We start from the raw sequence: 14,622 nt of genomic DNA, 5'->3' as shown, positions 1-14,622 counted from the left end.
TTATCTTTGAAAGATACTTACATCCCAACAGATGCTTATAATTGATTATTTGAGTTCCAAAGTTCATTCCAAAGATATAGGAACACTTCTGACCACAACTAATTAAAAAGTAAATACCAATTAACAACAAAAGTTTTACTACTTTTGAGTGCATAGAATTAAAACTTGGTTTACATTTCTATCTGTGGTTTTAGAGAAGTCTCTATAAAACATGTTTTAAGAAGAGAAGAAAAATGATTTGTACTAAGCTATCTTGTGAAAGAATTAATATTCCAGGAGTGACAGCTGCCTTGTAAAGCATTATAATCAAGTCAAATAATCAGAGTAGGAAGAAACCTATGCTAGATAATCAATATCAAACCACTTGGAAAATTGTATTTATTCTGTTGATACTTCACCCACGAAGAGACAATTTAATCACAATAAATGTTGCCCTACTTATTTTCAGTCTGTAATCTGAAAATTATGCCAATTGTCAAGGGAATAAAAATTTTTCAGAATAAGCAGATGCAATAGAATTAACAGTATTTCTTTCCTTTAAATAGCTAATTATATTTAAAGTATATTAGGATAGATCAATATTTTAAGGGATTGTGATAAATCCTTTCAGAAAGCGAATATTTTATTAATTTACATTTTAATAGTTTATCCTAATATTTGAGAGATGCACATAGTTTGGTTTGGCTATCTGAAGAAAACAGTGACCCATTTGGTCAATAGAAGAAATGTGATCATCTTTAAGATGGACTGAGGTAAAAGACTATTTTAAGTAGATAATAAGGTAGTATGTCTGTCATTTTCCTAGTTTCTTTTTTAAGGAAAATAAAACTAACATTTATTAAACACCTTCTATTTACCTAAGCATTGTGCTAGTAGTGAAACATGATCTATGTTAAAAGAAGTAACTATTCTCCTATCTATATTCTAGTTTAGTTCTAAGTCTTGAACTCATTTAAATGAGGGATATCAGAAAAATATATGTCTTGCTATGGCACTTAGGTTAAAATGTCATATTCTCCAAAAATAATAATAATTTGAGTCTTGCTGCTTTGGTATAACCAAGAACAGAAATTGCTACGAATTCTAGTTCCTTAGACTGTTCTTCCTCTCCAGTTTTTTCCTTTGTTTGATGTTTACTCTCCAGTACAGATGCAGATCAATGGCATCTGTTCTAAATATGGTACTAAATCAAGCAAGATTTAACTACTATAGTCTCTGCTAAATTGGATCTGACCCTTTTGTTCTCTCCACACTATTCTATGAATTTTCTTCTTTTTTACTTTAAATTTAAAATATTTTCCTAGGTTTTTAATCCATAATACAAAAATTTTACATTTTATCTTTATCCTTTACATTCTCTGGACTACTTTCAAAATTAATAATTTCCTAATAATGTTAAATAACTAAAAGAATTATATAGAAATTCCTTATTCTATAATAAGGGAAGAGAAAAATAAGAACTAAAAAAATGCTATTGATTTATGAACACTACAGGTTTTGCAAAGATTGAGAAATGAACACACTTTTAAATGCCAAAGAATATTAGATAAAACTTTTATTTTGAATGTGATTTAGTCATAGGATCAAACTTAAGAATCACTTAGAAGTTACTGCTTGATCAAAATTAACATAAAAATGTAACAAATTATATTTTAACTCAAACTGACACCACTTTCTAAAAAAAAACTTTCTGTTCTATGCTATCATAATTTTTCTATGGTGTACTGGCAAAGGATGTAGTTATATTGTGCCATAAATGGTTAAAAGCAACATTTTTAGGTAATCTGAATAAGATATACATACATTACTCAAAACAAATACTAAGATTATTTTCTCTGGAAAGTTAGCTTGCAAATGAAAAGAAGAAACCCAAATCCGCATACTGTGAAAGCTGTCCTCTTCAAAATTCTACTATTCCATGTAGATACTTCTTCTATTAATGGTATGTGAGTTGGATCATTTTCTCTTTCATTTTGCAACTGTTATTTAGTATGGGAAAAAGAAAAGAGTTAATGTACGGTGTACTAAAAATAAAAATATATTTAATTTTTAAAAATATAATATATCTTTGTTAAAACACATGATTTAGATGTAGCCAGTGCAAGATTCCCATGGAAAATTTAAAGTGAACACATATATCTTGAAAGACAGTCTTTTTTTTTTCATAAGAACATATTATATTAAATCGTTAGTTTCATAAAAATACTCTTGTAGACTATTACCTTTTGATATCATGTTTTTATGTCATGAAATAAAGTTCCTTTAATGTTAGTTTCTATTTCTACCTATAAGAAATGGCAATTATTTTTTCCTTCTGCATTAAATATCAATTGATTTCTTACAAAAAAGTTAACCATTCTTATAGCGTACCTATAACACATGAAAGTTAACAAAAACTGGAAGATTTGATGCTAATGCTAGAAGTTTAACCCTTCATTTAAGTACAAATGCAGGAATAAATGTCAACAAAAACTTAAGTGGTTCTTTTAGTACTTCTCAGCAATAAAAGTATATGACTCAGTTTTTCAATTCCCATACAGAGAACTTTCTTGCTAAAGAAGGTCCCCCAATTGTGTGTGGGGGAAGGAGAAGGGAGAGGAGGGGAAGAGAGGAGGCAGTTGTTGGGGGAGGGAAGAAGAGGGAGCATGAACAGAAACCAAGAGATCTTTGAAAGATAAAAACAAGCAGGCATACTTATAGAGTGATATTTACTAGAAGCATCCTGTGCTGGAATGGTGACAAGTACTTTCAACATTAGCAAGAATAACTACTTCTAAAATCTACAGTGTAAATAATTTAAAAAGCCTGCAAAATTCATTTTAAATTCATAGCAGAAATGGACTTCAATGACAATCTCATTAATACTGTATTCTTGGTCTATACTTCCAAATGGCTTCATTCAGCAACAGATTCCTTTTTGACACTGATGCTCCATTTACTGAATCCTGACACAGTCATTCCTTTTATTAACCAATTACTTAAGAATGACCCTTTCTGACAGGAGCCTGTCAGTGTGTTGGTTTGAAAGAGAGTGATGTGGTGCTAAAGTCTAGCCTTGACCTCTCCCACCCTTCTCTCCGTTACCTCCATACACTTATCTATGATAATTCATACGGTTCTTTATAAAAAGAACCCTCAGTAATTGGTAAACTCTAAAATATCATAAACTAAACAGGCATATTAAGAATACTTCCAAATTCATAGTTATTTAAATCAAATCTATGGCGATTACCACTTGTTTAAGACTAATCCAGAAAACCAGTGTACTAGCTTGCTCCAAATTAAGATTTTCCTTTCCAAAGAACTGCATCTACCATTATTATAAATCAATAAATGCATTTTCAAAGCTAGCCTTTACATAATGTGTAGATTCAAGGTAAAGAAGATCACAGGAAAAAAGACCTCCCATTTAGATAAAGAAAGCTGAAATTTCTGCTTGCAGTATACATTTGAAATAAAAACTATGGTAGCTGACTGAATTATTTATGTTTCAGAGTCAAAGTCACCCCTGAAGCGGTGTTTCTTAAATTCACTCTTTTAAGAAAAATCTGGTCTAATTTTATCTCAATTCTCCACCCCTATCCAAAATATTTTTAGTTTGTCTTGAAGAAACCAAATAATTGCCAATATGAGGCTAAGATGTCTTAGGGAATTTCCTATACTACACATTAAAAGTTGATTCTTTTCAGGAAGTATCTTTACAAAAATCCTTGCAAGTTTTCCTTGGATTCCCATGAAAAACATCATACTAAGTAAAATCAATATAATTTTCCTTCAATTCTTCTAGATGATGGAGGTAAGTGAAGATGGATGGTGCTATAATTTCCATGCTGTCAGCAAGTTCAGGCTCTTCCTAGCCTGTGTAGCAATTTGCCTGACATACAGCAGGCACTCTTGTTTGTTGAATGAATAAATGTCAGAGATAATACAACTTCTAAGATGTCTCCTTCTCTGTAATGAAGTCATCTTCTATAAGAATTTTGAAATATATTGCTCATTTGCCCTATTTAAAATGTCTTTATTCTCCTACTTTTTTGTAGAATTTGCTTCACAATTTTCTGCTCAGTTTTTCAAAAGACTCTTTTTGATTGAACATATGTTAATAGCTAGAAAGACAAATGACCTTTATTTTGACTTTCAAAATAAAATTTGAAGAAAACTTTGATGAAATATAATAAAAATATTAAATGACTTATGGGTTGATGCTATAAAAATGTAATGTATAATCTAATGCTCACATCATGTATTAAAATTTTAATAGATAATCAAACTTATTAGATAGACTTGGAGAACTCAGAAGTGAGTTCTTTAGTCAAGTGAAAGTGCTTTCCTTTATTATCTATCTTCAAAAGACTTCCCTATTTCAGCAGTTTAGATTTTGTAACAGCAAATTTTCTTAAAGGAAAAATCACCTGTCTTTAAATCCAGATATATACTTCTATATGAGTATAGAAACAAGAACCCAAAAAGCCCATACTTTTAAGAAAACTTAAAGAATAAAACATAATCTAAAAAATAAAGGGAATAGTTCATCCACAATCCTACTTCAGTAACAGAGCTAATAAACTTTAGTTTTGGTAATTTTTTATCTGCACATTTACACATAAGTAAAACTTACAAATATAACTTCATATCTTTAACAAGTTCGTATTTGATTTTCATTATTTTTTTTCAAATGGCTGCACAGCATTATAATAAGTAAGTGTACCATAATTTATTTAATTTTTCTGCTGTACAGACAATTTTAGAATCATTAAAATACTAATGAAAGATACAAATATTTTTATGGTTCTTGGCACATCTTGCCGAACTGTTTCTGAAAAGGGTTGTGACTCCAGTCTCACATGAGACTGTCAGTTTGGCGAACTTTAACCAGAAATGGGTCGAGTAAATACATTTCTTCCTGATAATTTAAAAGAAGAAAATGATATGTCATTGTTCTTTTAGTATGCATTTGTCCTCTTTCCAATTGTCTAGAGGGAGCTTAAGCTGCTTTTGTCAGAATTACCTCATTGTCTAATATACTATGCTACAAACTATTTCCCTCGTTTTTGTATTAAATATATATACCTTCTGAATTAAGTCTTTTAGTTTGCAGACCTCTTCACTCAAATGTTCAACATTACTAACCAGTTCTTCACAAACTGAAGTAAAATTCCGAGGAGAAGCCCATTCGAGTACTATCTGTTAATATTTTCAAAAGTTACATTTTAAAGAATAGGAAACAATTTTCACAACTTTATATTCACAAAAATTATATAACATTTGCAAATGTTAAATTATTTAACTGAAGAGTATTTTTTGTTCAGGATAAATTCTAACACCAAAAAAAGAAGTCACTAATTTTATATAAATAGTCAAATCAGTTTCCTGAATGCATTTACTAAATATATGTGATATATATAACTTTAGGGAGACTAATAATAATATTTATGGTGAAAAAATAAATTCATAAAATTTTAGGAATGACATTATTCTCATGTTAGTGTTATATAAAAATCACAGGAAAACAAGTATATTAAATTTTTTTCACTATAGACAAACAGTTAAAACCAAATCATATGAAAAACTCTACAAAATGTTTGCTTTTACAGGTCACTTACACTTACTGTATTTAAAATTTCCTTCATTAAAAAAACCTTATATTGATATGGTTTTTAATAACACTCAACACACTGTTTTGTTTCAACTTTCACTTGGGTCTTCTGTCACTTTATATTTTAAACAATTAAATTCCCTTAAGAACAAATGGTAAGTTCAATACATAGATCAGTTTAATTTTTAGTCTGACTTATTTTCCTTTTCTTGAGCGCTAGAAGACAAGGTTTTTCAATTAGTATATAAAAGAGTAATATTAAATGTAGTGACTTATTTAGGTCTTATATAATTTTTTAGAAGATATAATTTTACCAGATCACAACTGTTTACTGAATTATCATTGACTTATCTGGAATGTTCTTCAGCATTGATACTTTTCACTTAATAACTTTTGTAGAATACCTTGTGAGAATTTACAGGCAACTCTGTAATGATATTCTGTACAGCTGTTATTAAATGGCCACATTGTTTATTTAATTTCAGAAGAAAGTTGAGGAACTCATCACCGCTAAAGAGAGGAAACAAACAGGAATCATTAATATGAGCAATTTACTTCATTCTACTGGGCTAGTTACTTGGTGTGTAGTCATAACATTAGATCTCTAAAAAGTATAGAATAGCTAATATGTATTAGCAACTGAAATAGACATTGGGTATACAAAGAAACCAAATCTCCAATCTTGAGGATCTCAAAGTTCAAGATGAGAGGCAGATGTACAATTGCCTCTGTACATAGAAATATAATTACAACATTGTCATTCACAGGGACATATGAAGAATATAAAAGTACCAATTTTGAGGATCTACTATGTGCAGGCACTGCATTAATTACATTTATTTTTCTTTTAATTCCTCCTAACAACTTCTATAAGGTAGATGTTAATATAATTTTATAGTTGAGACATCTGAAACTCAGAGATAATGAACTCAGTATAATGGGAATAGGGAATTGGTAATGCTTCACAGAGGTGATAACCTAAACTGAGTCTGGAGCTTGAGAATAAGTTTGTCAGGTAGTAAGGAAGAGAAAGAATTCTAGATGGAGAGAATAGGGGGTGCAAAAGTATGGGAACAGGAGGTCACCAAGATATAACTAATGCACAATTATGGGAAAGTAGTAAGAAAAGAGGCAGGATATAACCATTTAAGAATTTCTGTGACATACTATAGAATTAAAATTTTTACCTTTTTGATACTGTAGTACTAAAGAATTTTAAATAGTAAAGTAGAAAATCAGATTTTTGTATGAGAAGGCTTATCTGGGGAGTGTGGTGTATATTAAAAGAACACAAAAGTGGAAGTAGAGAGAATAATTAGAGGAGACTAATGGAAACATCCATCTAAGAGATGATGAAGGAAAGCTTTAACTAAGGATCTGGCAGGGCAGTCTGACTGGATGGAATGGTGGTTCAAGAAACATTCAGGAGAATAAAGTGAAAAACACGTGTAAAAGAAAAGGAAGAGTCTAAAATGATTCTAAGTTTTTTTGGTTTCAGTGGAAAGTGCTGTCACCAAGCAGGAAAGTGAATCTGGGAGTGGGTGGTAGGGAAGAAAATGGGGTGAAGACAAAACTCTATGGTAGAATAGTTAAGAGCTATAGACTCTAGAATCAGGAAGACTTGAGTCTGAATTCAGCTTCCATTTATGATCTTGGGCAAACCTAATCTTCAGCCAAATGTTTCCATATATCTAGAATTGAGATAATAGGACTGCCAGGAAGATTGAAGGAGATAATGTATGAATACCATCTAGCACAAAGATGGCATTCAAACAAACTTAATCATAATGATGATGGCAGTGATATGAGACATGCAGGCGGCCAACGACTGGTAAGCAGCAGTAGATGTCAGTCTTGTAGGAGTACTTACCCTGGAGTCCACAGATTCATGAAACTAGAAAGAATTCACGGAGCTAGTGAACTTAGATGGGAAAAAATTACATCTTTATTTTCACTAACCTCTAATAGAAATTCAGTCTTTCCTTCAATTGTGAATGTAGGCACAAACCACAGTAGTATTAGAAGCATCTGTAATTTGGTCATTGATAGAAATCAAAACAGGGTCATGGAGAAGACCACAAAGAAATAAGATACATATTGTGAAAAAGGGAGCGTTGACAGGGGTAGAGCAAAAAAGCTAAATCAAAGGAAAAGTAGCCTGAGAAGAAGAAAATCAGGAGTTAAAGTCTGTTATGAAAGGCAATGAAGGGGATTCAAGAGCGAGGAAAAGGTTAAGCACATTAAATAATTAAGATAAATCCACTGATTCTGGCAATGAAGAGACACTGGTGACTAGATTAGTTTCAGTGACAGAAGCTAATTTACAATGAAAGCTACACAGAAACTTATACAACCTAATACAAAAGTGGACCAAATATGAATAGGTAATTCAGAGAAAAAATTTAAATGGATAATGAACATGAGATTACAGTAACATAAGATATTACCCTCTAGTGGAATGACAAAAATTAAGCTCATTAAGAGTCAACAAGTATATGAAATGACCTTTCTGGAAAGTCAGTTAGTAGTATAGAATAAAAATGCAAACAAAAACAACTACTATGGAACCAAAAGATACTTCTGAGTCCAAATGAAAATTTTTACAAGGTACAAGTTTTGATTATATATTTTATAAAGTTTCTTTCATGCTCTTTCTAGAAGGAAAGGTTATAAAAAGCAACCAAGGTCAACCTCCAATGACACTTAATAGCAAACTGTCCTAAGACACATTGCTAGGACTTATATAATATTTTAATTTAAAGCAAGTATTTTTTCTTAGCGATTAGGTTGAAAAATAAAGTTTATATAAAACAATTTAAATTTTATGAACCTAAATGTATAATCAAGACACCCATAACGAAAAGTGTCTGAGTGTCTGATGGTTGCTTTATAAAAGCAAACTGAAATTAAAAAATTTAGATATTTTAGCAAAGGCATTTTCAAAACAATATAATTCTTTTTCATTCCATTTTCTTTCTGATCTTTATAAAGAACAGAAGAACCTGAACATATTTCTGTCAAGACAACAGCAGTCATTACTTATATTTTGTTTCCATGTAATATTTATACAAGGTACACTTAGTGCTCTTTAAATACTCTGATTTTATTTGTTATCAGTGAAAAGAATAATTACTCAAATAATTAGTGCCCTGTGTATTTTTTATTTAATGAGCTCAAGGAAGTTAAGATCCATTAAAGAAATTAAGAAATGTCATTCAAAGTATCAACTGAGAGCAGGTATATAATTTTAGATAGGCACTTCACACATATATGTGAAATATAAACTTATAAGCTCTTATTCTGAAGAAAGTAAGACTGGTAAGTTAACAACTCAGTTCAAATAAGCAAGTAATATTATGAACAACATTTCAGTCTTAATGACTGAAAGAAAAATATATACCATTCTTGTGATGTATAATGTTCAGAGTCATTGAATATGAACAGGCAAATTGTAAAAAATAACTTTATATTATGCCATTCGTCATACACTACGTATAGCCCTACGAATGTACAGCAGTCACCCTATAGACCTTCACACAGCAGCCCTGATAATTGTGTACCTATTCCGAGAATTTAAAATAAGCAAATATGACATAGGTATTGTAGACTATTTTATTTGATTAAGTTACCATGCATTTTCTACTGAGCCAAATACTACCAGGCCTCTCTCTGCCAGAGGATTATACTTCATGTCTCAGTGACATAAGGCCTGGCCTTATGTGACTCGCTCTGTCAAATAAAATGTGACCGTTTAACTTTTGGACAGAACCATTGACTGGTTCTGCCATCTCTCTTTTTCTCTCTGCCACAATAGCAACATGTCGTGGGTGGAGCTGTTTCTCCAGCCTGTTCTCAGAATAATAACAAGGAGGAAAGCCACTGGCAGCTGACCTATGATATAGATGATCAAGAAATAAACTGTGTTAAAAAAAAAACTTTGTTATTAGATTTAGATTTAGAAGTCATTTAGATTATTTGTTATTGCGGCATAACAGTGTAAACTGACTAAAACAGGCTAAAATTTATACTTTAAATAAAGGTACTCCAAATAAACATACTATGTGCTCATTGTCGAATATCTAAAAAAATTAAAATTACCAATACTCTATTATCCAAATAACTATTTTCTTTCAGAATATTTTCTTATAGTACACATTTTCTTCCAGTATTTTGTACGCATATATACAAATTGCATTACACCTCACACTCCATTTTATATTGTGCCTTTTATACTTATTATGAGTATTTCTCCATGACCTTAACTCTCAAAATATGTTAAGTGACAGAATAATTATATTGATGCAACTAAATTCAACAATTCCTCTTATATATTTACTTTCCAATTTTAGAATGCTTATAATAGATGTGAACAATATATTTTCACATAAAATTTTGTGTCTATACAGATTTTTCTTTTTGGAGGACAGTTTCCTTAATGGACATAATGCTGAGATATCTTTGATACATTCAATTAGATGTCAGGTAGGCTCAGAGAAAGGGTCTGGACAGAAACTGTTAAAAATGTCAAGACATGAATGAAAACTGTTGCTGCTTGGAATATTTCAAAGTAGTAACAGAATGGTTATTAACACTTGTAAATTGCATTCTATAATTCTGCAAACACACTAAAGCTAAGTGCAGAAAAAAGTAAATGTACTGTGGCATGTGCTCCTATAAAAGAGACTATTTTAGAAAATTTAACACAGAGAAGAAAAGTATCTTAAAATAAATCAGTAGCTAAATTGTTGAAGTCACATTACCAGAAGATTATAATCAATCAGTTCAACTTTTCTTGCTGTTAGTTTTCTTATGACTTAATGACTAATTTCTTTTTTAAAGAATGACTTTGAACAAATGGAAGTAAAACCTTTTCCATAACACCATGTAAACAAAGTCTGTGATTTAATAACTAGGTCAAATTCCTGAAATGTATGTCTGCCAGTTTTATTTTTAAAAAATTCACCAGTTTTAATAAGTGAACCATTCAGGATTCTCCACATACTTTAAGTTTATTAAATCCTACAAAGTAAATTTATACAGGCAACTCTGCCATCATATAAATAAGTTATATTAAAAAATTTAATTTGCAATTAAGTCATGTAGAACTTAGAATATTCCTTCATAGAAACAATAAATTAAAGAAGTAAAGAAATGAACAAAGTGATTCAAGGTGAGCTGATTTTAAGTCCTCACAACTGAAATCCTTACAATGTCTTCAAATATTTAAGAGCTATAATGTCATTTTGAAACATTGATGAGGCATTATTTTGAATATAGATCTTGTTATAAGGAGATATATTAAGAGAAAGGCAAATATTTAACTCTGCAATAAAGTTTTTTTTTTTAAAGAAATCTGGATCACCTATATTATTCCCTGGAAGACTTCTCTAAATTCTAAAATGGTGCAGAAATCTATTATTCATATGTTTAATTAACATTTATCATAGTTGCAATGTTAGTTTTAGGCAAGCTAACTAGTGGTGATACTACTGCATTTATAAGTATTATATTTTATAGAATATAACTTGGATGAAACTCAAAGAAATTAGACTGACTGAAAAAGGCCAATCAAAAAAGGATACATACTGTATGATTCCATTTATGTAACATTCATGAAATAAGATCATTTAAAAATGGATAACAAATTATTAGTTGCTAGGGGTTAGGGATGAGAGAAGAGATGGGTGTGGCTATAAAGGGGCAGTATGAGGGAGCCTTGTGATAATGGTATGTTAGGTATACTGATTATGACAACAATTACATGAAGCTACATATGTGATAAAATTGCATAGCGCTATACACACATATGCAAATGAGTGCATGTATAATTGGTGAAATACGAATAAGCTATGTGGATTGTATCAATATCAGTTTTCTGGTTTTGATATTGTACTTTAGTGATGCAAGGCATTAAAACTGAATGAGACTGGGTGAAGGGTGCATGGGCCCTCCCCGTATACATCCTTGTAAATTTCCTGTTAATCTATAATTATTTCAATTAAAAAGTTAAAATCCTTTAATGCTCCATAATATATTAATAAAATCAAATGTTATTTTCAAAATAAATTTTAGGTTACTAATATTACTAATAATCACTGTTTGTTAAGTTTATAATATTAAAAATTAACTTTATAGGTAACATAATTTCTTACAGAATAAGGCTGAAAATAGAGACAAGCTACATGAGAAACTCTTTTTTTCCCTAAGTGAAACTATCACTACTTTGAATTTTCCATTTGACACTTAAAATGATTTAAAGAGAGTAAAAGCTATACTACGAAAAGCATGGCATCTCTTTTATAGTTCATTTAACAAAATGCAATAAAAAATAAAACAAAAAATGAGTTTATGTGAGTTAACAAGAAGGTGCGTTGTTCTGCTAAAATGACTTTTTCAAAATTGACTTTATAAAGCACCTCCCATTTTAGAACACAGTATGTTGCAAAATGAACTATTCGTTTCCCTAGATAAATTATGGTATCAAGTAAAATGACTAAGACATTATAAAAATTAAACTATAAAAGAACAGTTGGTTCTAAACTACAGTAATGTAAACCGATAAGTTAATTTTACCTGATTTCCAACTTTGCCACTTCGGGTAATTCTCCAAATTTTATTTCTTCTACCTCTAGTTCTTTAAGCGCAGCCAGAATTTTCTGCTGATCTCTATTGGTAATTCCATTCTGAACAGAAATAATTTTAAGGTTCAATAAAGTAGTCATACTTGAATAAGTTAATATTCGAAATTACTAAAGGAGATTCTTATGTGATCAGTTTACATCTTGAAAAAAGATACATATTGAAAAATAACAAACATACTGAAAACATGATTTGCTTATAACTTTGAAAAGGTTACATCATTAAAATATTTAGAAATATAGTAACTACAGTCAATTTTTTGCAATACATAACAACTGTAATGGATTCTAAAAACATATTACTACATTTTAATATACAGTCTTTCTAAACAATCACAATAAAACAATTTTTATTTCAAAATATTACTTAAAATTTTTATCAGTGATTAAGTGAGAACTGCCCTTAGTATTAACTAAATTTTACACCCTGGATTTAGCTAAGTAGTATGTTTATTTTGATTTTCAGTGATACTGAAGATTTAGAATTTCCAATGTGTTCATGCCAATGTGTTCCAGTATGTTCAGGAAGATGACAACTTTTTGGGTAGCCCATTTATTAAAGTATCTCTCATATTTCCCAAAGTATTTTCAAATTGCTCCTTAATAGTACTAGATGATAAAATAACAGGTCTTGATCATTTTGAGAAGCCAGCAAAAGGCAGTAATTGGATGACACATTCATACCCACACACATACACACAACCCTCTTATTCCTAAGTAACATGTTTTCTACTGTTTTACAAATCTAAATTTACATTTAGAAATGAAGCATGAGTTTTAGTTGAGATATCATGGCTAGTAGTTTTTTAAAAAAAACTACTCTTAAGACTTTAAATGTTTTTAAAAAGCAGCTTAGTACTGTAACAGAAGATTTTCGTTATGGTTATCTGTAATCTTATCTAATTCATAATCCAGCAAAAGGTCATTCACAGTCTACAGCCCTAGGATTTTTAAAACAGACAATAAAAGGTTTCACAATTTTAGAAATAGTTTTTTTTTTTTGAAATTGACACTACCTTTGTAAACTCATCTTTCCTCATGGTCAAAAGATGTCTTAAAGTTATATCCCTTTCCTATAGAAAAGGAAAAAAAAAACACCACCTTTCAATAAAAATAAAACAGTAGGAGGAGAAGCAGCCACGTGTATATAAATTAGTCAGTTATATGCTACTCTCCTAAACAACTTTCAGCTTTCTAGAAGGGATAGGATAAGAGGGTACAGAACTGTACGACTGAGTAGATATAATGAGTGTCATAATATGTACAATTAAAAAAGTATAAACATAGCTAGTTTCCCGGATTCAAAGAAAATGATTACAACTTACATTTTTTACATAAGAAAAATAGCTCTTATAAAAAATTTGACATAAATTATGTTTCATGAATATTTTAAATTTCTAAATATATCGCATTAAACTATCGATAACATTTAGTTTTACTCAGCATTTCTCAAATAACGAGTTTCAAGGCTGTACAATGAAGTCCAATTCTGAACTACCTAAACAGAATGCACATATTCCTAAAGAAAGCCTATCTTAAATAGTGCTTTAATGCTTCAGTATCAGCTAATCAGGTGATAATTGTCATCTACTCAAATCCCAGGATGCATACCTGAAGTACTTACAACAGTACTTGGCATATGGATTTAATCTTTATAACAATCCTACACTAGGTATTATCCTTATTAAAAAAAAGACAGATTTAAGTAACATATTTCAGTTAGTAACCATTAAAGCAAGAATCTGATACCAGGTTTGTTTGGTTTAAAAATTATGCATCTAACATTCTATATAGCAACTGTAAAAAAACGTAAAGGCTTAGATGTACCAGCAGGAGTTCTGTGAAGTTTAGGCAGTGGGTGAAAGCTGTTTAATCCAGCTAAATTCTAATTTATGTAAATTTCTAGAATAATAAATTTTTGAAATGCTTATTAAATTCAAAATGGGATGTACTATGAATTATGGAAATACATTTGAGATCCTTTCATAAGCATGCTTATGCATATTTAATGTTATGTTTTCCAACAAATAAATATACATACTTCATTGTAGCTTATGTAATATCTTACCTTTAATAAATCTGTCATATGTTCGAGTCCAAGACCATGTAAAAATATCTCCAGATCTCCAAATGCTGTATATGAACTATATATATATATATTTATAGCAATGTAAATTTCAGAAAAAGACTATAAATGCACAAACAATAAATACATATTTATAACGCAGAGAGAGAATGAGTAAAAATGAATCTATATAGAATATATTTTCATATTTACACACTAGACCTATGTTACATCAAGGAATATTTATTGAGCAAAGATATAAGGAAACAGAAAATGACAATAGTAAAATGTAGTTCATCTTTTCTAAGAATGAAAATATCTGC

The 14,622-nt window shown here is 30.1% G+C and overlaps 1 protein-coding gene across 2 annotated transcripts in view; it reads right to left on the bottom strand.

Annotated features, from left to right (window-relative positions):
* Positions 1-1,451: 1,451 nt before the first annotated feature.
* ASZ1 (ankyrin repeat, SAM and basic leucine zipper domain containing 1) overlaps positions 1,452-14,622 on the bottom strand; it is a 53,202-nt gene continuing 40,031 nt past the window's right edge. For both annotated transcript variants that reach the window (XM_039860558.1, XM_039860559.1), the window contains 6 exons: positions 14,303-14,378; positions 13,251-13,307; positions 12,170-12,279; positions 6,001-6,106; positions 5,071-5,184; positions 1,452-1,979 (listed from right to left, as the gene is read on the bottom strand). In XM_039860558.1, the coding sequence (XP_039716492.1) occupies positions 1,827-1,979; positions 5,071-5,184; positions 6,001-6,106; positions 12,170-12,279; positions 13,251-13,307; positions 14,303-14,378 (616 nt within the window). In that variant the 3' untranslated portion in view covers positions 1,452-1,826. The remainder of the gene's footprint in view (positions 1,980-5,070; positions 5,185-6,000; positions 6,107-12,169; positions 12,280-13,250; positions 13,308-14,302; positions 14,379-14,622) is intronic.

The sequence above is a fragment of the Pteropus medius genome, unplaced genomic scaffold (assembly GCF_902729225.1).
Source record: "Pteropus medius unplaced genomic scaffold, Ma_sr-lr_union100, whole genome shotgun sequence".
Taxonomy (NCBI): domain Eukaryota; kingdom Metazoa; phylum Chordata; class Mammalia; order Chiroptera; family Pteropodidae; genus Pteropus; species Pteropus medius.
The sequence above is the reverse complement of the archived record's forward strand: the minus strand, read 5'-3'. Positions and strand labels throughout refer to the sequence as shown.